General features: G+C 39.5%; 1 protein-coding gene across 7 annotated transcripts in view; it reads right to left on the minus strand.

Annotated features, from left to right (window-relative positions):
- The window catches only part of RPS6KC1 (ribosomal protein S6 kinase C1), a 90,521-nt gene that overhangs the window by 54,788 nt on the left and 11,867 nt on the right, over positions 1-23,866 (minus strand). For 3 of the 7 annotated variants that reach the window (XM_074817927.1, XM_074817923.1, XM_074817925.1), the window contains 4 exons: positions 17,099-17,232; positions 14,953-15,046; positions 10,537-10,596; positions 9,357-9,719 (listed from right to left, as the gene is read on the minus strand). In XM_074817927.1, coding sequence (XP_074674028.1) covers positions 9,357-9,719; positions 10,537-10,596; positions 14,953-15,046; positions 17,099-17,232 — 651 coding nt within the window. Of the gene's footprint in view, positions 1-9,356; positions 9,720-10,536; positions 10,597-14,952; positions 15,047-17,098; positions 17,233-23,866 lie in introns of those variants that run through there. The other 4 variants (XM_074817924.1, XM_074817926.1, XM_074817929.1 and 1 more) reach the window with 2 other exon arrangements.

Genomic DNA, 23,866 nt, shown 5'->3' on the forward strand with positions numbered 1-23,866 from the left:
CTTGATCAGGATGTGGGTATTTCCACAGAAAAGGTAAGGCTGAAAAGTTAGCACTACCTGTCCCAATCCTCTGTAACCTCCATATTCCAAATCTTCCTGCTTTTCTCTCAGATTTAATAAAAATATATGTGGGCTGCCTTTATTTAAAGAAGAAATCAGAAGATATTTGCTCCAGGAAGGAATGTCCTCTTGCAGAACAGGCTACAAGGAACTTGTGGGAGACTGCCTGTTGTGCTAACCCCAAACTCCATGTTCTTAACAATTTAAACAGTAAAACTTTCTCTAAATACTGAAATCTTCAATGAAACATTTATAATTGCCAAATCTAACAGCTATAATACCATTTTTTATTTTTAAAAGTTTCTTTATCTTCTTCACAGTCTTCCTGCACATATCACCCAGCTGGATTGCTGAATTTTTCAAAGAATTGCTCTCTATAAAAATGCAAGGGAGTAAGCCTTAAAAGATTTATTTCTTCTCACAATGAAAAGAGGTTTAGCAGCACCTTCCTTATTAGTGGGTAGCCCAGCTGTTATTTTTGCCTAATTGGTTCAAGAGGACCTCTGTTCTTCTTAGGGCAAACACTTCTTACATCATGTGAAGCAGACTCCTTTGTCCATATTAGCCAAACAAAAGCTCAGGCGCACCGTAAGTGACAATGCAACTCATAATCCAGCACAGGTTTGTGACCACTTTGGACACAGTTTTATAACCCCGAAATTTATTTCAGGAAGGGGAAGAGCTGATGGTTTTGGAACAAGTCTCCACCAACTTTCACAGGAGAGTGGGTAACCTTTAATTTTCAAACAATTCCTTAAGTGAAATGTGGCAGATGCTGGGGTAGATGGACACTTCAGCATCAAGGAAAGATGCCACAGATTTTAGCAGCAGGTGGCAGTTTGGAATTGTGAAATAAGCCCACTAGCTCATCGTCTCTAGTATGCTATGTATTATATTAATGATTAGTTCCTTTGAGGTGGTAGCCAAATTCTGCAGCTGAAAAAAGCCTGTAAATATTTAAAAATAAGACCAAGGTTAAGCCCATTATGGTAAAACAGTTTGTAGTGATCTTTTTTCCTCTTTTTTTTTTTTAACATTTTGAGAAAGTCAAAATTTATTAAGATGCATCACATTTATCAAACCCATTCTTTCTTGCTTTTTGAAGATTCAAGACAGTACTGTAGTCTAGCAACAAAGAAGAAAAGTCACTTAAAAGTTAAACCTCTCATGCTGAAGCAAAAACGCATGACAGTGAGTGAACACCTAAGAATTCTTCTTCCAACTTTCCAGTGTGTTCATAACTATTTCCATCTATATTTTATACATCATCTTCATTGCAGGTTGCTCGAGACATTTACAGATCTACACTTCCTGTGAAATTACCAATTCTGCATACTGCAGAAAACCTGAAGTTACACACCCAGTGGTGTAAATGTCTAGGTTAAACACCCCTCCAGAAAAAAATGTTGGCATATGTGCCAAAGTTAAGATTACATAGAAGAACGATGTGAATTGCTGAAATGTGTTTGAGTGACCAGTAAAGCAGGAGTCAGTAACACTCAAGATAGTAAGAAACATAACTTTCCAGAAACACTAATCAACAAACATCTGTTTATGGAGAAACTCTCATTTTAAATCCACAAGGTGTTGGTAGCTTTTCACATGTGTGTGACTATCTGGAAAAAACTAAAATGAATGGCCACACAGCACACACCATTTCAAGGAGGAAAAGCTTAACTTCCCATCCATCTGTTAATACTTGTAGTCTTCAGCTGCAAGGTATTTCACCACAGTAAGACTTTACAAATGTGAGAAGTATTCTTGAACGCATTCCTGTAAAACTACATAAGGGGGGAAGAAAACCCCTGTGAGCACTGCAAGACAGAAGGACAAGCAGTGGCATCCTAGCACAAATGAGGAAACAAAATCGTGGCAGCAGCATCAGGTCCTCCAACACAGGCACCATAGGAACAGGAAGAGAGCACTGACAGTCAGAGCAAGGAAAAAAGTTACACAGGCCACCACCACAGAATAGAGGAAAAGATTTTCCAAGTTCTCTGCATTCTTCCTTCTTAACTAAAAGGACAAGTCCAAATTAGAATTAGCAACCACAAACATTCCTTGTTTCAGAGCAGAGGGAACCCAGTCACACAGACACCTACCCCTTCAAGTAAGAACAAGTTACTGCAGTTTGAAGCATAAAGTTTTGGAGAAAGAAAAAAAAAAAAAAGACAGGTGAAAAAACCATTCATCAGTCCTGATGATCTAATAGTACTCATACCTATGTATTAAATATAATTCATACGTACTTTTATACAGTACTATGGGAGATGGTATCTTTCCATGAGCAATCATAAAAAAATCTCTGAAACAAAAGAGCCAGTGGCAGACCCTGTAGAGATCAAACCTATACCAGTCCTTCTACACAGCTCTGAAGCTAGAGAGGCTATTTTAAGATACTGGAAGGGAAAAGAGGGAAAGAGGACATGACAAGAGAAAAGGAAGATGTGAAAAGAGAGCAGCTGTATATGCAAAAACTGTTTGGTGGGGGTGGGGGGAGGAATCAGAGCACTGATTATCATGCTGCATCATGCCCTTAAACATATCTATGCAATTTTTCTATTCCAGCTAGTAATTTGCCTCAATTCACCTACACTGCCCAGGGCCTTTAATTCTGGAGCCAGAGACTTCAATTTTCTCACCTAAAGACAGAAGCAGCACTGTAACCTAGATCAGTCTGTTTTGTCTACACTGTATGCTGGAAGAAGTGTGGCAACCCTAGTAGGTCTTCTGATGGGAGGTAGAAACCCCACATAGCAGCAGTCAAAAAAAGATTAATGCACTTAGCTGCAGCTAAATGCTGGCTAACAAGAGCTGAGATAAAAGGCTGTGCAGGCAGGAAGAGATGTCTGTCAAAGGAGCTGGGCACAAACAGCAACCTGGCAAGGAGCTGCTATGAGGACAGACTCAGAAATCTTGGAAAGGGCAGATCAACACCAAGCCAGTGCAGCTCGCTCTGTCCCCCAGAAGAGGGAAGAAAGAACAGGTATTTTTAAGGCCCACCTTGTCACATATTTATTCATTCTTTAACAGCCACATGCTAAGCAACCACAGAGTCATCTCTGCATCACACCCTACGTGTTAGCTTACAGGTATTGCCACAATTTACCTTTACATGTATTGTAAGGCTCTAAGCTGTGCCACAGATACTAAACCCCAGACCTTTATCAACCTCTTGGTGCAGAGAAGTCTTACAGTTTAAGTGGAACTTTGCCTTCAGTATTCCTTTACATAGCCGAATCTCTCTGTATTTATATATTAACCATTACCATTTACCACATTCACCATACTTTACTGGCAGATGCTGTATTTTACTGCTTTGCCACAATGAAGTGGCTAAACCCAGTACTTTTCCATATGCAATGACATCACGCAAGGTGATCCATCCAGCATCTACTGCACAGTGATGGATCCTATAACACTAATCTGCTCTGAAGCTCTGTATGGTCTGCAATGGGCTTGGAAGCCAACACATTTCAGTTATGAACAGCTCGTGGCCCATATTAGCACGGGTCTCAGCATCACTGGCAGCACAGTGGGATGAGATTACTCTTTTTTTTTTTAAGCAAACCATAGGATATTCAACATCCCTTCCTAATCTATCTGCTTGTCAAGAGACAAGTCCTCTTACAAGCATCTAACCTTCTGAAACAGCAGCTGTGATTTCAAGGTTGTATGAAGCACTAGGAGAGAGGGAGCACTTTGTATGATTCCTTAGAAAGCCCGACCCAAACGGTCTTGCAGCATCCTCACAGTCCAATAGCAGGAAACAGAGACCGTTTTCAGCCCCTTTGGAAGGAAGTGGGGCAGGAAGTTTTTGTCTTGACTGGTTCCAGCCTCAGTGGAAGCGGAAAGCTACAACAGCAAATGAGGCGAGTGACGATACACCATAGGAGCACAGAGGTCTGAGATCAGGTGGGGAGAATTATGGTTCCGTCACTCACCCTGTCATTAACCTTTCCCTGTGGGGCCCAGCACAACTCTAAGGGTTTCCCTGCAGACATCAGCTCACACCCCAGTGCAGCTTCTCAGAAGACAGGCCTGTTGTTTCCTCAAAGAAGTTGCTCCAATCAGGCACAGCTGCTGGGTAGCTCAGAAACAGCCTGAGAGACTGTTACTCTCAATGAGAACACTACTCAGAGAACTTAACAAGTGAAAGGAATTTCAAGTAACTACTGTGTTGTAACAGAAGTTGTCTTCATAAATGCCATTTAACAAATAAGCAAAGGTGCTTTTCACTCTGGAAGCCAGAAACGTACTTGTGGAACAGCCATGGCTGTTCCCCTTTTCATAAAGTACTGTCATCTTGGCATTCTATCAAACATGCTCCTGTTTGCATCCCTGGCTCCATCACAAACTCAAATCATAGTCCATCATAATCCCAGTAATTAGACACAAGTTGGTTTGTTTTCAGTATATCCAAAAATATCATCTAGTTGTCTAAAGTATTCCCAGCATTTCATTGTATATGCATTTCTGGGTTAAAAGTCAAAGTCATTTTAGCAAGGTTCCAGTAATTTGTGTAATTTTTGTTCCAGCTCTGTTTACCAGATAAACATTAAAATAGCATGGAGCAGTGCAAAGCTGACATTTGCAGCCTGCTTTCAAAGACACCAGCAGCTTATCTAGAAGTTGTAGATATCCAAAGCAAAACACAGATACCTGGAAAACAGCTTGTGGCTGCTGTGACTTAAGAGGCATCACATATTTCATGCAACAAGGTCTATGCTGCCTAGCTGAACCAGCCCCCTAAAACAAATAAATATTCATTGTGTCCAGCCACAGCTGCTACACACATGAAAACAAACACCCCAAATCTCTCACAGAGTAAACAGATCATCTCCCTTCGGATGTTAATAAGCAACATGGAGCCTTGTATGTAACAGACACACAATGAACGCATTTGCTTCCTAAACCACATGGAACACATCCTTGTACTTTTCTACAGGAATTGGACTGACCGTATTGGAAAGCATTCTTGCTTCATCATGTGCCTTAAGTTACTGAAACATAGCAACAAGCAATGGTGTAAACTCTGTGTTTATCACACAGCTCAGACTGCCCAGATCCATAATGGATGTAACTTGAAAGCGGCTGGAGTTGGAAAAAGAGGAGCAGTTTATACAAACAGGATTTCCTCCTTTACTGCAAAAAAATCTTTACATAATTTTAGCCTCCTGATCTACTGTTTCCTAACATAAACTATGCCCTACACCAAAGTCAGGGAAAGCACTACTTCACATAGAGCGCAGTTAACTTCCAGCCTAGAAATTGGTGGCTTGCTATCGATTAGTGAATTTTTTCCATCACTAGGCCTGAAGCAATGCATTGACCTCAAAGAGCTCTGACATGATAACAAAACAAAGGAACAGCTATAATTGTGAGCCAAAGTTTCTATTAGTTAGTATACTTAGTATGCTTAAAAAAGCAGAAGATTTGAATACCAGAAGGTTTCAGCTCCTGGACAACTGTTTAACCATTCTACACAACCCTTTGAGACCTGCCTTCCAAAAGCTCCAAAATCCTGCACACAGCAATGCCCAGAAGACACAAGAGGAGCAGCAAAATCAGGACATATTCAGAGGAAAAAGGAAACGATGGCAGCTATTCCCTCTCACCGCACGCGAGGGAGCTCTGGTATAAATGAAATGTGGAGGTACAAGAAGTATAGGTAGTTCATTGGCAGTCCAAGGGCTCTACAGCCAGTCCAAGAATTCATTCTCCTTCCCACTGACAAACATGCTTAATATTAAATGCATGTACAGAGCAGAAATAGGCCCAAGATGTATAAAGAGCAGATGCCCAGAGTCCAATGTATACACCAGCCTCTCGGAGCACAGACGGCGTTCATTCCCCAAGTGACATGCATATTAGACCTTTTAGCAGGACTATGAATCAGACATTAAAAGATTTGGTACAAAAACTCTGCAAGACACTAGCAAAGGAAAATACGTACTCACCTTGCACAGTATAATTAACACCACTGTACTTGTGAGAGCATGCACACACAGCTGAAAACAAAGTCAAGATGTACATTTCTTTGGTATAATCATATGCAACACCTGCCTCATCTAGCATTAGTGCCATCAGCTCAGAGAGCTGGAAGGTTGTCAGAAACGTAACAGACTCAAGTGTGTTCTGACTGCCTTTATGGAAGCCAGCTACTTCAAGCTAAATAATGCAAGTCTATAAACTTGCAGTAATAAACTTACTCGTATATGACTTTGACAAGGCAGCCTTAAGTAGTAAGTAGATCTTGTAGCAAGCGTAAAGGAGTGGCTGGGAACAGAGACACCCTTATCTTTCAGATACATCTAACCAACTTACAGAGGCATTACATTTCTGAGGTAATTCTGAGAGAAGTTTCAAACACAGATGATGGATGATGCTTCTTTTTTACCCCTGGTACACTGGTTACATTTCCTGATTCCAATTTCTAGGTGTCAATTTCTATTTTCTTGGTGCCACCACGTGGTAAAAATCTGTATTACCATTTTACACGCAAAAGCCACTTCCAGTCCTTTCTAGAGAGGCCACACATTCTGCAACGGCTGCTCACTGAAAGGCAATGTCACTTTATATGTGTGTAAGTATAAATGAACACTGTGTTTCACTTTCAGATATTACAAAGACTTATTTAGACAAAATAGGCTGAAAGTAATCAGTGGCAGAAGACCAGAGGCATTTTGTAACAATTGCACCATCCTTACCTTGAAAGAGGCACATTATTACCCATGTGAAATACATAACCAGGGGTGTTTAAATAGCTGAAGTGATTTGGTTAAGGGTTGTGGGGTTTTTATTGCAACATACAGTGAACATCAATACTAAACATACCACCTTCACAAAGTAGCTAGATTAAAAAGTGTAATACAGATAGTTATTCATGGGTTTTTGTTGGCTTTGGGTTGGTTTTTTTTTTTACTGTCCTCATAGATCCTGAGAAGGAATCTGAATCAGCCCTGTCATTATAAAGAGGGCATCAGTGTCTCCCTGCCAGCTTGCAGAAGCTCCAAAGACAATGGGACAAAATGAGCTAGATCTACCCAAATCTACTGTAAGTGCCCAGCAGAGGATGAACATTCACTTGCTTTCCACCTTCACAGCCATGCAGGGTAACACAGAGAAAGGATAAAGAAGGGGTGACTGCTAGGAACTAGCCTACGTACATTTGTGTTCCCAAGGGACAAAATGTCAGTTAAAATGCAACTCCTTCCCATTATTCCCTCTCCTGTACTATACAGGTGGAATGTCAGGGACTGCACAGACTGAGTTGCAGGTGCTAGCTACACATCTCTTCATCCATCAGGAACAGTTTCACCCACACACACAGAGGTATCACCACTATAAATTTATTAATAACCCCCACTGTACTGAGTGACATCAGGGAAATAGGGCAGAATATCACACTTTTCTAAGACTCCTTGAATTTTTTCCTAGCCTGAAAAGCATGGATACCAGTGGGCAAGAGAACAGGATTAGCAGTCATCTGAGGTAGCTGGATGAGTAGCTAGTCAACAGCAAAGAAGCAAAAAGTCCTTGGAGGAAATATTACTAAATATAAGTAAAAAGCTCAACCCACTTTAGTCTAACAAGTTAGTACACATCAGATGAGCAAGTCACGTAACAACACATGCAAGAAAAGCCTTTCACAACTTCAAGGTAAACATATTACCATAAGGATTACCATGGATTCAAAGCCAACATATTTTAACCACTGCCACAACTCAAGTATGCATGCATAGTTACCACAGCTCAAATAATGTGCAATAGCCTGACTTGTGCTCATGCCCTAAGAGTTTGAAACTGTTTAATAAAGAAAGCTTTTTGAAGCTGAAACTTGAACTGTCAGTTTAAAACTGCACCATGGCAGCCTTGCATCACAGCAAGAAGATAAAAGTGGTTATGACGAAACAAGATATTCTTCAGAAGACCTTAACTGAATGGCACACAGGTCTATGAAGAAGAGTATTAGCAAAGAAAAAATAGCTGGGCTCTACTACAGAAGGACTGTCAGCATATTCAACATCAAGAATGAAAAGCATTTTGACAAAATGGGCAAGGAAAGTTAGGATATTATTGAAAAGCCACAACAAGCAGCAAAGCAGCAACCCTACTGACATCACTGGGACTTGAAAAGACAGAGGTGGATTTACTTATGCCAAAACGTGTAAGACACTTTAAGCAAAGGCTATGCCCATATCTTGGTCCACACCTCCAGCTTTCATCAGTAACCTATCCACTTTTTGTCAGGCCCAGTTAAAGCAGCTCAGCAGGTAAACTTCCACTCCTAGAAGTGTTCAGAGGGTCTGGACCCCTGCTGGGCATCATACTAAGATGCAGCAAAGCATTCTGCTTGTGTGTGCTTTGGTACATTAGCATTTAAGTTCAGATCTAGAGCAGCATAATGCATCTGTGCTGTATACCGTTAAACAAAGCCACAATTCTAATCTTACTCACTTGATCTGTGTGGGACAGAAGCACAATACACAGACCCTGAATTCACTCCAGGAAAGAACAAATCTCTTCCTGTGCTTTATAGTTTTAAGCCATTGTTGGACAAAATGCAAATATATGAGGTTATCACTCCAGATTCTCAAGAGCTAGAGATGGAAGAGGAAAAAATTGTTCCCTGACTGACAAGGTGCAAGGAGACTCCACAGAAATTTGCATGTAGTTGCATGGTCAGTTAACAACAGCTTTTGCAGACATATACTGACACACCAAAGCCTTCTGAAAAAAAAAAAAAAAATTCCCCGTTCTCTAGCAGTGCAGGCATGTAAGTTTGTATGCATCTGTTAACTAGAAAAGAAGAACAGTTCAGTGGAAGAAGCAAGAGGCTGTGAGCCAAGAATAGTTCTAATCCTGTTGTGATTGGGAAGTTAACCTGAGTCTGCCTCTCCCCATGCGTAAAATGGGGATAATTAATCCTCACTTAACCATGTAAATTAAATAATGTTTCAACAGTGCTGCAAGTGCCACAGATTAATTAATGCCTAGGTAATAAAAAGTGGAGCACTTTGCTACTTACCTGCAAGTCGAAGGTTATGCCGCAATTTTAGAAGAGGAGATACTTCGCACTTAGAAGATGAGACCCTAAATTATCATTCAGTCTTAGAAAGATTTCTCTCTCTCTTATATGCACAGCAGCTATCAAACCCATGAAAGCCAGGCACACATCGTTCTGCATTTCATATCATCTCTTTGCAACACAGTAAGCTAATGTTAACTAAGGAAACACCATAAACAAATACACATAACCAAAGGCAAGGCAAACATAATGGGAAGATCCATACCTTGAACACCTTCCAAAAGCAGATCAACCCCCTTTCTATAAAAGCTGAAGGCAGTTTCATAATCTTCTTCCTCCTCCTTCTTCAAAGCTAGTTTTATCAACTCGCCTGCTTTCTCCAAGTAATCTTGTTTGCCAGGCTTGGGTTTTAAGCTTCCAGTAAACAAACTATGGCTTTCCCTCTCTCCTTCAGGTTTGCTCCACTCCTGCTCAGGTGCCAGTATGCTTTGTACTGGGGGTTCAGAAGTAAGGCAAAGGCCAACAGCTCTACTGGGAGAACTTTGGTTGGATGCCATTCCATCATCTAACTCAGCAAGAGAGTCTACATCAACTGTCAGGGAGATCAGGTCACTGTCACTGGAGAAGCCTAAAAGCACAGTCAGAAAGACACCCATTACTCAATTTTTCATATACCTTAGAACCTCCATAATTCTTTATCCTATCCAAAGATTTTAGCTCTCTTCTCATTTTCTGAGACTTTGTGCACAGAAATTCCCTACATGTAAAGCTGTCCTAAAAATTATTTTTTAGTACCTACAGAAACATGTTTTTTAAAATTATCTACAAACTTCGCAGAGCAACTGCTCTTCATTTTAATATGGGAATGAAGAGAACAACATCTAACACACAACTTAAACTTTCAAAGCCTGCTCACCGTTGCATCCCAGGAAATTACAAAACTGACCCTTTCTGTGTGAGTGCTATTGGAAAAGTCAATCAGCAGGAGCCAAATCACTGTTGCAAGAAATCCCAACATACTGTTTTAAATCAGTAAGATGAAGCATCCCAAACCCAGTAATTTAGGAGTTTGAATTAACACAGTTACTGTCAGCTTATGCATCATGCAGCATTCTAACTCACATCTACCATGAATAGCCTTCTTTCATTGCTAACACGTGGTATAATGAATTAGCTTAGACCTCTTTCACTGAAATTTGAGCTAACACATTTTATTTTACATTTGCCATAAGCTAAAAGTATATATACTTATTGCAAGCTGACCTTCAGTAACTAAACCACAGGAACTTAGCAGGGTTATTTGCAAATAAATGGCAACAAAGATATTTCACATACACCATTTCATTCTGTAAGGATTATCATCCACGAAAAGCATTCACTCATAATTATGACTTTCTAATAATTTAAATTTCACAAATGTAATGGAAACAACTTCTAGATCTCACCTCCACATTCCGATTGGCTTGTAAGTGTCACATCATCAAGCCCACTTAAATCCTTTCGAACTGAAAAGGACAAAAATGACAAAAATGTTTCTGACATCCTTTTGTACAACAGATTAGATGTTCACTTGCCATCAGAGTGAAAGGGCATGACCCTGCTACAGGTAAAAGTACATAATATGAAACTGCTCTTTGACCAGCTCTCAGAGATATCCATTTGGTAACACACCATTAAAATTGTGACAGTGGTGTTAGATTTGCCATTTCTCATCGTCTCCAAGGTTAAAAAACAAAACACAGGTGCTTGCTTAGGGGCAGCTAATTCAAACCTCAGCACTCCAACCCACCTAATTTCAATAGCAGCAGCACTTTAATCCCTATCTCTCACTGCTCTGATGATTTACAGCTAAGGAGACTTAAAACAGGAGAGCCTTCAAAGCTGGGACCTGCACACCAAGAAAAAAAAAAAAAAGCACCAGCTTTCAGTCTCAAAAATGTCATTCCAGAATAGTACCCTGTATGGGACATATGGAGCGAGCCACAAATTTGGCAGTGCCACCTGGATATCAAGTAGCAGTTTGTTTTATCACCTTGGCACATGTACCCACTGAGGCAATAAAACAGCCAACAAGGTCAAGACATTTAGCTGTTTGTACACACAGAGAAAGTAAATTCTGAGCTAAAACCTGGTGTCTGTTTTCTTCTGTATTCTCAGAGTCAAGAGTTTATCCACATTATCAGGTAAACTGTTCTGACTTATCTTCAAAAAGTATGTGGCAGTAGCAAGGAGCTGACTCAAAGGCAACTAACTCAAACTTTTTTTTTGATTTTGCAACTTCAGAGTTAGAGGGAATTCACAATTTGTGGAAAAGGAGTAAGAAGGCACTGTAAAAATACTGCTTTTCTAAAAACTAGCAGTTCCTTTAATGTGAGAGGAAAAAAACAGGAAGGAAAAGAGATTACCAGCCGCTCTTTGTCTGAAAAGCAAGGAAAAGTGATACTTAGTGACACAAGATTACTTGAGAGGAGGGGAGAGGGTGCACAGAAGACAATGCTCCTGATCTTTTCAGAGGAGGGACCTAAAGCAAAGTGTCCACGCAGAGAAGAAAACTGCCTGTGTAGCCCCAAGTCCTGTAAGAAAGAAAGCAACCTCACAACAGAACAGTTGGAGGAAGACAGAAGATTCATTAATTAGCGTATTAATAATGGGCCATTCACCTGCCCAATTTAGGGACAGCAATGTCAAATGTGGAGCACTGAGAATTTATGAAATAACATTTAGTAGTCAAGTTATTTTGTTCAGTGAATAGAAATTGCTAGCTAGGAAATGTATAGGTGGAAGCAGAGCTGACTGACGGACAAAGGGTGCAGATAGAGAGAAATGAATGGAAAAGCTGGGGGTTTGTGGGAAGGGTGTGCTGCCCACCCAGACTAGATGAATTAGAGTACATCCACACAGCAAATTTCAGACAGACCCAAGTACCCCTCCCTACAGTCCAAACAAAACCACATTTGCTCTTCTCTTGCAGCCAACTTGACCAGAAGCTGTATGAATACAGCTAGCATGGCACAGAGACTGAGCTAATAAACTTTGCTAAGGTCAAGTTTAGAGCCCAGGTCTGGCATCACACAACCAGTCATGGGGCTTCCAGTCAGCCCAAGAGACAGGAGGAGTATGATCTGCATACGCTTATTTCGGGGAGGATAATATGAACATGGTAAAACAGAAGAGGGGTGGAGGGAAAAATGAAAGAGAGATGAGCTTCCCAGTGAATTTCTCTGAAGAATCTGACAATTGGTATAGAGAGACTTTTGGAGAGGAAGTTGGACATTTGAACATTATCCCATGTACCCAGAGAGGAAGACAAAAGTGACTGTCAGGAATATTAGAGGAGTATAATGATGCTGAAATTGAACATAAATTCCTGTACTTGTCTCTGCCTTGTGCAATTTCACCGGGCATATGGATAAATGCAGTTTACAAAAATTGGTGCAAAGCCTGGGTAATCCGGCCTCTTGAAAAGCAGGTTCCTGTGAAAGTGTGAACTGCCGAACTGCTTTTACGAGCAAGATACTTATTGCTTATTTTGGTACAAAAACATTTCTACTACCATCAATTTGCATCTTCTACCATTAATGTGCACACCTTCTGCAAAATGAACTTTGTCTGAAAAGAACAGATAAAAGCGAGAAAACACAACCCACCCTTATAAGCAAACACCAGCACCTGTTAAGGAATGGCTTTGATACATCTCAGTACAACAGCTTGAAGGAGCAGTGCGCACATGGAGGCCCTTGAATGTGAACAAAAACTAACACAGCAAACTAGTCACAGTTAACTACGATAATCAGACTGGGAAAAATTAGATGCAGGCAGGATGCCCTGAGAAGAGGCAGGGAGAGGACTCGAGCCGAGTATTGCCACTGCCATCTAGAGGCCTTAAAGGCAGATGTTTCCCTCTGTCCCTAGTCTTCCCCACCCCCACCCCAAAATTTGGTTTCAAACATAAGATAATATGAGCTGGAAGACACATAGGTTTTTAGAAAATACAACTCTCCAAAAGTCACATTTGGCATCTGGAAATCCTGTGCTCATAGTTGTTGCAAGTATCCCCTAAAAGCATTCCAGCTGATTCAGAAGAAGGGTATCAAAGAATTTTTCTACCTTACAGCATTTTTTTCTTTTCAATACTTTTATCTCACATAACGGAAGTGTTTTTCTTCTAAAAATGAGGCCCTTGTGAATACAGAAACGTTCATGTTAAGCACTTTTTCTTTTATAAGGCAAAACGTAAAATGGGTGCATTGTCAGAATCTGGAATGTTAAATTTCACAAAAATAGCGCCCCTTTAAAACTGATCACCAGTATTTATGATAACTACCTTCTGTAATTAAACAGCTCTATACCTTTCCCTTCACAGAATGAAATACTGTGGGGGCATTAGTTCATTAACATTATAGAAGATACTACAAAATAAAATGTAAAACTCGCTGCACATGTAGATGTATTATGTAACTAAGCACAAAGTTATTGACATTGAGAGATCCAAGTGGCAGGTCATACAACCTCAAACAAAAATAAACAAAGCACTATTAGAAAAGACAAGCAATTCTTGTTATTCAAGCACAGCTTTTTACCAAAGCAAGTTCTATACCAGAAAGAGACCAGAGGAAATTAAGTCATTAAGAAAAAAAACCCTCCCAAGTAAGCTTAATAAGTGTTTGTATAATAATGTGTATTTATACATGAGTGTAGAACAGTTCCAAAGAAAAATCTGAAGGGTTGGAAAAGAATTTCTTAGAAGTCACAAGGACCCAAGCATAACTCAAATACACAAATATCTAAAAGACTGCATGGTTCTTGGCAGATGATTATACAGAGAGATGCTTAAGCTAGCTCAGCCTCCAGAGGCAGGCAAGAAGCCCTAGCACAGTATTTATTTGGGATGACTGACCCTGCCTTATAGCCATACTGTTATTTAGTGCAAGTAAAATGCCACTACATTACTCTGCACATGGTACTCAAGCCATTCATGTGCACCTTTCACACTGTGCTAAGGAAATGCAGTCTTGGGAAAAGGGACACACCCTCCATTGGCATAGCACAATCAGAAAATACTAGTAAGTTAAGGGAGGGATTTCCAGTTTTCAATAGAACATAGCCCACACTGGCTCTAACACACAACCTCTCAGACTTTCAAGAATAGGGAGTTCTTCTCAGGAAAAGAAAAAATGCTGGCAGTTTTTGTAAGACACTTAACTTACTTATCTCCCCAAGCCCTGCAGTAGGGCTTTAACATTCACCAATTCCATACGCTCAATCCAGAAGACATACTTAAACTTTTAAATTACGATACCAACTCTCTTCTGGATTTTACTAAGCACTGAAAGTATGGTGACACCCAGAGCATGAACAGCTGAATGAGAACCCTCTGAAATGAATGGGGCAGTTCAAATACTAGACCCATTTTTCATGCTCTAGGCCAACTCAGACAGTCATCTTTGTATTTATTCATCAACCTCAAAATGGTTTTAAAGTTCTTTTCAAATGTTTGTAGCTTGAGACTTGGGGTATGATTAGTAGTGAACACTAGCACACTGTTTGCCCAACCTTCTGGAAGCAGGCAGGATTATGTACATTTAAACCAGAGGGTTCAGTTCAGTTAGCATCAAAAGCAGCTCTTTTTGAGCTATAGAGTCTTAGGACTTCTAGAATAGACTAGACAAACTCCCAGAAAGCTTCCTGTTGGAAGCAAACTTCCAGCAGTGCAGAGAGAGCTCTGCTGACCCCAGCTCTGGCATTTCTGTCAAGCAAACAGAAACCGGATGCCAAAGCTCCTACAAATACGGCACTTGTGATTTACATGCTGCTTTAAAACAGATCACGCTATTAAGGTTACATGAGAAAAGAAAGCAAACCTTCAGAGCTGCAGTCAGACAGGTTGTCAGTCAGAGAGTCAGACAGAGGCTCAACAGGACCAATCAGTTCAGACCCATCATGCACCTCTCCACCCTGAAAAGAAAGAGGGAAAGGAATTAGTCAGCTGCTGTGCTCTATGGGAAGTCTCATTATATAGAAGTGATAGTCAAAATTAAATTTCCTAACCAGACAATGCTCCGTTACTTTAGAGTTAATGCATTTAATTAAACTATGTAAGCCTGCAAAATTAAACAAGGGCTTTTGGCTAGGCAATGTTTGGTTGCCACAGACTGTCTAGGTATCTAAACAGTTAGCCTACTGCAGCTTCAGAGTCCTGAACCCCACAGGCTCAGCAGGTCTGCCTGCAAACCCCAGAGTTTAACAGGGAGAGAAGAGCAACGCTCCTGCTATCTTATGGCACATACAGTCTGTGCCCTTCAGTGGTATTCCCAAGCTCAGCAGGTCTCTCACACAGGAGTGTGTGTCCATCTGACTAATGTTCCACCCATGACCCACTATCTTGAGTTCAGTCATAGTTGAGACTGCACAAACAGAGAAGACAAGGCCATCCCAGCATATAAGAAGGACATTATTCCCTTGCAAGCCGGAAAGGAAAAGGTAAGTGAAGTAACAACAGGAACAATTAATTGCACTAGAAACCACTTAATTTTTTTTTTCTTTAATTTATGCTTCACATCTTAGGTGCACACTTTCCAGGCAACCTTAATAGAAATGGCACCATTTCCTAGGCAGTGTTACAAACAGGCATTGCTAATCTGTCTTGAACTAGCCCAGTGCATATTCACACTAACAGCTCATTTTTCTAGAGTCACAGTACACACTGGAGTACATAGATACACACACAGCACTCCCTTCAGTTGTTTCTAAGACTTGACTGTCCAAGTCTTTCTCTCCATGGCTATCTGCACAAAAATCTGAAAAGGAACAAAACCATGTGTGAGCCAAGCAAAGAACACTGGCTGAGCTGGTGGCTGATCAAAACCTAAGGCTTTTTTACAGGAAAACATGACATAGCATCAGCTAACAAATGAGCCTAAATTATTACACTTACATAACTCCCCTTGTAGATGTATTTGCTCCTATAAAAATTAATGTCTTTCTAGTTTTATTCATTCCCTTGCAAAGCCAGAAAAGGTCCACTGGAAGGCTAAAACTAATACTTCTGCTAAGCAAAGCGGGGAAAGAGAGCTCTCAACAAATACCCCAAAACACAGAAGTATTTCCAAAGAACTGAAAAAGGGCAAATGCAAAGAAACTGAAAAGTAAAATATTCTAACTCAGTCTCCCACTCACTGATGCCACCAAAGCTTAAAGAACATTATTTTAGGCATTTTAAAGAATTCTGCAATAACTGCATCATGAAAACAAGTGAAGATTTTTAAGCTTCACTGTAATTTTGCTTCTGCATATGTATCATTTAAATATACTTAACACATTAGTACCCTTAAGTCCCATTTCAGCCAGATGAGCATTTCCTTAATTCCAGTGAGTTACTATCATGTTTACATGTAAATTTATGCTTATGTGTTTGCAGAATGTTGGTCTAAGCTACAGAAAACAAAGAGGTTTGAAGAAACTATTGGAAACAAACTGCTTCAGATGTAATAAAGAGGAAGTCGAGATCAATGTATTGTCCTAAAATATGTTTTGGAGAGTGGTTCTCACAACACTGTACAAGCAGCACGTCTGACTAGTTATACACCAAATTTGTTCTCACAGACCTGAACCCATAATATGCCATAAGAAAACAATCTAGACAGTCTTCCTTCTTTTGGTTCGAAACTATAAACACCTATATAAAATATAGAAACAGTGACAATATTTTTTTATTACTTCCCCACTGAACGCCTGGATTTAACATCACAGCTTTTGTTCATCATTCAACAAAAATAAATTCCAAATCTATTCACCTGAAGTTCCTGTAAAACTTTCCACCTTGTAGAGGTGTGGCATGGGGGGTTTTTTAAAGCCACATTTCTAGAGTGAATGGAAAACTCCCAGTCACTTCACAAAGCATGTCAGATCAGCTCACTGTCACTCCACGCTTTATGAAGTAAAGCAGAACCAGCACTACACTTTATTCATATCAGTAAGAAGCAAATACTTCTGCAAATACTAACAAACCTTAAAAAACTCTTCAAGCTGTTTGCTGTTATAGAGAGCAGGGATATTGGCAGAAAACTGCAACAGATCTTCAGCACATTGCCTTCTTTCTTCAATCACAGTTTCATCAAATCGCCCTGGAACAGACACATAGACTGACAGTTTTACAAATAACTAGACATTTATTTTGCAGTAACAACTACCACACACACAAAAAAAAAAGAAAACAAGACAAAAGCAACCTTCTGGAGACAATGCCCTGAGTCTATGAAAGTCATTCCAATGCTTCAGGAGAACATAGAAAATCTTCAAACTTCCTATTCTCAATTGTCCCTAGAGTCCCGTCTTCTGCAATCCACTCGGATGATGAAAGCTGGCAGCTACGACAAGAATCCTTCGCCCTCTCATCGTAAGAATATGTGAGGCAACACTCTTGATTAGCCAAGAGACACTAACGGATGTCCAGTGTTATCTAACAACAAATGATACTTGCACAATTTGACAATGTGCCAGTCAGTGTCAGCCTTGATTATGGCCCAAATCCTGTAAGGAGCTGAGCAATCTTCACATTCTCAAGAATAACGCACAATATGAGCGGATAGTAAACGAAGTATTGCTAAAAGCCCCCAAACAGATCATCAATTCCAGGGTGCCATTTATGGAGGAGACAAAGTGTAGGGGAGATGGTGAAGCCCTGCTACCAAGCACTGAAGCTTTCGTCTGAAGTAGCTCCATGCAGACAGGGTCTCATCTCCTCCTGGATTCAAGAGGTAAGTAGAGCTGGGAAGCAGCTCATTTACTAAAATGTATGATCCTTCCCTTTTCCCTACCCAGCACCCAAAACACTCCAATTAGCAAAAACATGTTTAAAAAACAATCCCACAGTTCACCTGAAGAGATTTGCTTCTCAGGAGAAAACCCTTGGATTGCTACCTTAAATTCACATTCCTCACAATTGCGCACAACTTATTTTAGCTTTTCATATCAACACCACTTTGTTGTTGAAATAGTTACAAGTTTACAAAAGGAAAAGGGCAAAGGTTAACAGTAATAATTGGAGGAGAATAGAACAGACATTGGAACAGCTATACAGAGGGGAAAAAAAGGACTGGGAAGACAAGTTCAAGAAACAGTATTGCTATAACAGCATGACCAGAAAAATAAGAACCACCTGTGACAGCTCTGCAGCATTAACCTTTGAAGAGGACAAAAGAAACATTGAATACAGAAGCAAAATTCATTTATACTCAGAGCAAGCAAAAAAATAATCCCAGAAGAAAGTATCAAAGCAGGATTCTTTCCACAAATTCTTCAAGTAAATAGCTCCTGCCCATGTGGTACCAGAAAAAAGAAAATAAAACTAGAAAGACACACACATACTCACAAGATCACAAACAAAGCTTTTGGCGGCTATTTTTCCATGAAAGGAAAGAAAAGATATCATTGGGCTAATTTTCAGCTAGATCGGCTCGGTGACTTGTTCACCCTGCCCTTTCAGCTGTACAAACATTAGCAGCTGTACAAAAGAGCAAGCAACAAGCAAGCAGAAAGAAGGCAAAGGCACATTGAGTGGCAACACTGGAATCAGGCTCTATTAAACTGCTCATCAAACTTCCTGTGTCTTCAGAGCAACACTGGGGGTGCATTAGGGCTTTTGTTTCATTCCATGCAAAAGAGGCCATCATGAAAAAAAAACTTCCCTCCGTAAAGCACAGCAGCATGGGCAGTTAAATGAATCTACAAAATAACACGAACACTGTTACAATGCAACAGAAAATCAATCACAAAGAAGTAAACACCTAACAAGGCCAGAAACAGGTAACTTTTGCAAGAAAGAAATTCTATTTTTCCTGGTTTCCCAGGGATCTTTCCCCATTCTACTTCATCATCAAACCCAATAAAAACTGATTTTCCTCATCCACGTTGTCTCGGTATTTCCACCGGGCACCAGACAGGACATGTTGGACCAGCACTGCCAGGCTGTCCAGCACACGTACACCAATTGTCCAGGCAGCTGCAAATTTCACAGGTATGAGCTGAGCCTGCCTGGCCCTTGGCAGCACCACAGCACGCGCTCTCTTCTTACCCAGTTGTGGTTTCACAGACTTTGCAGAAACATAATTACATTTGCAACTGCCTTCCCTCTCAAATTTAGCTGATACTAGCCACGTGAGTAAGAGGTTTGACTTTCTGACAGCACAATTACATAAGCCTTATTTTCTGAGGAAGCTGAGCTAAAAAAAAAAATTAAAAAATGTGTTTGAACAGAGACATTGAAACATTAGTCACTGTCACATTTTCCAGCTCATCAGCATCATGATACATTATCAGGACAACTACTTACTAAGGGACTTTGGGAGAAGGAAGAACATAATTCAGCACTGGTTTGTTCACAGACTATCTGGCATCTTGCTAGCAGTTTCATTCACAGCCAACCCTGCCTAAATCCTTCCCCCTCTCCCTTTTTTTCATACTTTCAAGCAATCTTGTATTGCTCAACGCTTTCATTATCAACCTTCTCAATCAGATGTTAAAGGTGCTTAAATACCCAGCTGACTCTTCAAACATTTCTATCAGGAAGTCTTCCTGCATCTAAACCAATGTTATTTCAGCTATTCTTTACATCTCTCAGACACATGGAAACTTCATTATAGGAATCATGTCTTTCCAGGGTTTTAGGAAGTGTCAACTACAATCTTGGCATATAACAAATGCATTGGCACAGGTCTGCTATTCCTCCAGCAATGATCCATTCAAAATTTCTTATATACATGGAAACCAAATGTAAATTCCTGTAGAGAGAATCCACAATTCATTTTGTGGAGCAGATCTGAACAACAAACACCCAGCAACATTTGTGTTCATGTTTCAGCTAGTTTCTCACAAGACTTCCAACTGTACATGGCACCCAATTATTAAATATGTTACTTCATTTGGTATTTTCAAATCCAAAAAGTATCCTCATCTGTGCATTATAATGTGAATCACCTTTCTGACTCACTGCTAGCAAGTTATCAGTATTTGGAGGTTTTTTGTTTCTTTTTGTTGCAGGGAGAGAGTGTATTTTTTTACACTGGAGTATGTTTCTGCAGACGTTAGATACAAGACATGCTGAGTACAGATTTACCAGTATGTTGGTAAAATGCCACATATAGCCAACATATGGGAGTACTTAAAGTGTCCAACAAAAAAAAGTAGTTTGAAAATACCGAAGAAATTATGTTGATGCATATTAGGGTAGGAGAGTAATCACTTCCCAGAAATAGGTATCGTAATTGCTGCATAACTACTCAGAGAAGTTTTAACAGTTGGATCTGTTAGGATGTTTTAGATTCCCATACTCAAGTTCATTATGTTTTCTCCATAAGACAGGTGGAAAAGGTTCAAGTGAGGTACAGAAAAAGTGAGATGATGTCTTTTTCCCCCACCTATAACAAGTTTCATGCTTTGATGTGAGCAGCTCTATCGTAACAGCATAAAAATATGTGCACTTGCACATAGTAATTATCAAAAGCTGTAGTGTTAAACATGCAACGCAGTTCAGTTCTGAAGAGGTGGCAAGTCTTTGGTTGCATGAAATACGGAAGCACAGCATGACCCATTCATTTTTAAATACATCTCAGTTGTCCACACCATCTCCTGAAACTCTGAATGCTGAACTTGATGTTCTTCTCATGTTTAATACTTCTACTACAAGTAGAACCACCGTCAGAACCACCAATGCTCATTTTGTAAAGTGTACTCTCCGCAGAACAGTATGTATACATTATTTAAAGCACACATATCAAAAAAAAAAAAAAAATCAACAAGTTGCCAGCAACTACTGACAATGTTAATTAGTTTAAAAGCTGCAACAAGTGGAACATCACCACAGGGAAGAAACACTACAGAAACACTCCATCAAAGCAGCTTGAAAACAAAAGACCTTAACAGAGTTGGACCTTGCAGATCACCCCTAACTGAACGAGACTGAAAACAAGTTTGTTAAAAACCCAAAATCTAGTAAGATTACATTTTTCCTCTGATACAAAAAATACTGACTTATCTGAAGATAAACGTTTTAAATTAAAACAAAGCACACAGATGACAGAAGTCACAAAAACACAAAACACATGGAAGTGAGACAGAAGGATACACAGTAAAATTTTATTCTTTAAATAGAAAAATAATTCTTAAACTGAAGAGAAGGTTCAGACATTTCTGTTCCTTTCAGCTACATATCAATCATTTAAAATTTGTTTTTACATTACCTTCTCTTTTCTGTAATCTGCTGTGGCTCAGCTTCATTCAAATGTAGTGGGTTTTGTTTTGGTTTAGTTTTAACTTCACAGAGCTTTTTTTGTAAATAACTACATTGAATATTTCTGTAGATTTCCTTCTCTTACAGTGTACATTGCAGTCACTTTTGTTCACCAAATACAATAGAAGAAGGATGTCTTTCAGAAGAGATTTCACTCAATGCTTCCTTGCTTACAGAGCTAGTGTAAAAACAGACAATTTGCATTTTGGGCAATTTAAAATTATTTAAGATATTAGAAGCCCGTACTCTCTTCCACCCCGATTTTCTTTTCTTTTTACCCTTCTCTTCCCTCCCCTATGGACAGCTGTCATACCTTCTACCTGAAATTAAATTACACTTTGTAAATATTAGCTTTGTAAATAATTTGTCCAGTGGGCACTCTACTCTGTAAACTAGATATAAAATCGACACAGGATGAAACTAATACTACATTCTCTATTTAACCAGTAGTGTACAAGTTCTGACACAGCACCAAAACTTACCCCAGTTCAAACTTCATACATAAGCAAAAATAAAAACATAAAAGTTGGATACTGTTTAGCTGATGTGAAAGACAATTTAAACTAGGAATTTTACCCAGCTCTGCACAGAGAAGGATAAAATCTGCATCAGAGTTCAGCTTCCTTGCCTCTCACTTAGCTGGTCCACACAACAAGGGGTTAAGTCAGAGGCTCCCCCAAAACTGTAGGGGCACATTGAACTTGGGTTATAAACTAACTTCAACTTGTTCAAAGTTGTTTATATTAGCACATTCTTTAAAGCATTTCAGTGCCATGCCTACATGCAGTAGTCATCAAAAATGAACACTAAGTAGAAAAAATTACAAGTTTGTGGCAGTATTTGGTCCTGAAACATCAAAACAAAGATTGGTGCTTTCCAGGCTGAGGTTTTGTCTCCAGAGCAGTTTCATAAAGTTTCTCCACACTCAAGGCAAAGGAGGGACAGCAAATACCGCCACACAACCATAACCCTGGGCAGTATCATAGTGCTGTCACACAAACTGGTGGAAAAAAGGCTGACTAAACCACCTCAGTTTTGGCACTTTTCAAACTAACAGGCTTGACTATCTGAAAGTAAATGCCAAAAAAAAACCCCACAAAAAAACGTAATACATCCAAAAAAAGTAGAACATTAAAAAAAAAAACCCCAAACACAAAAAAAAAAAAAAACACCACCACACCACACAACAAAATCTAAAAATGCAGAAAAGCCATGAAAAAATGCTAGGGCACCCAAAAGTGTATGCTAAAAGTATGCAAAAACTCTAAAAACGTTTTTACACATTTTTCCATGTGAAGCATGTAGTAGATGCATGCCAAAAACTGCCATAAGCATACCAGATGCTAAAACACACTAAAATCATGACACAGGGTAAAAAATGTGCAAAAGCATGCAATAGATGCATGTCAAAAAATGCAAAACATACTCTGGGTGCTAAAACATGCTAAAGTAAGACACAGAAATATGTGGGAAAATATGCTCTAGATGCATGCCCAACACTGTTAAAACTGCCAGAAGTGCTACACACAAAAAACCTGCAAAAAATCAGCACTAGATGCATGCCAAAACACACCAAACACTGGTGGGATGTTAAAACATGCATAACACATGGAAAAAAACATGCAAAAATACGTATGACAATAAACATACATGGAAAACAGGCACAACGCATGGAAAACATGTACAAATACACACAAAAGCATGCCAAAAAACACCAAACGTGCTGAAGCAATATGGAAAAAATACAAAAAAGCATGTAGTAGCCAGATGCAAAAAAAAAAAAATCATCCAAACATTCCAAAAAAAAGGTGCAAAAACCTTGGCGACAAAAAAAAAAAAAAAAGTAAGAAGAGTGCAAGGGAGATGCATGCCAAAAAATGCCAAACATGCTGGATAGTCAAAACACCACTGTAGCAACGCCAAACATGTCATGACAGTGCTTTAGGAACCAAAACCCACTCAAAAACACATGCAAAATCCACATTAGAAATCTTGTCAAAATAAGAACACATGGTAGATGCATTCAAAAAAAATACCAAACAGGCTGGACACTAAACAGCATGCAAGGTGCATACAAAAACCACAAACACAGGCTGAATAAAAAATAAAAAAAAAAAAACCCACACACAAAAAAACCAACCACCCAAAAAAACCCCACCACTACACTAAAACATCTTGTAAACACCACAGAAAGGCCTTAATAACCCCAAAACACTTTAGACACTGAAAAGTCTGCCAAAAACACCTTAGAAACTGAGAAGCCTGCCCAAAACCACATCAAAAAAAGAGCAAGTGATAGACTCATGCCAAAAAAAAAAAAATGGCAAATGTGTTGGAAGCTTAAAAACCCATTAAAATGCCCAGTAATTGCACACGGTATATGCATGCTAAACCACCACCAAATATACTGGACACACAAAAGAAACACTGAATAATTCTTTAAAACCCACTGAAAATCATGCAGTATACGCACACATAAAAAAAACACC

The sequence above is a fragment of the Strix aluco genome, chromosome 3 (assembly GCF_031877795.1).
Source record: "Strix aluco isolate bStrAlu1 chromosome 3, bStrAlu1.hap1, whole genome shotgun sequence".
NCBI classification, from domain to species: domain Eukaryota; kingdom Metazoa; phylum Chordata; class Aves; order Strigiformes; family Strigidae; genus Strix; species Strix aluco.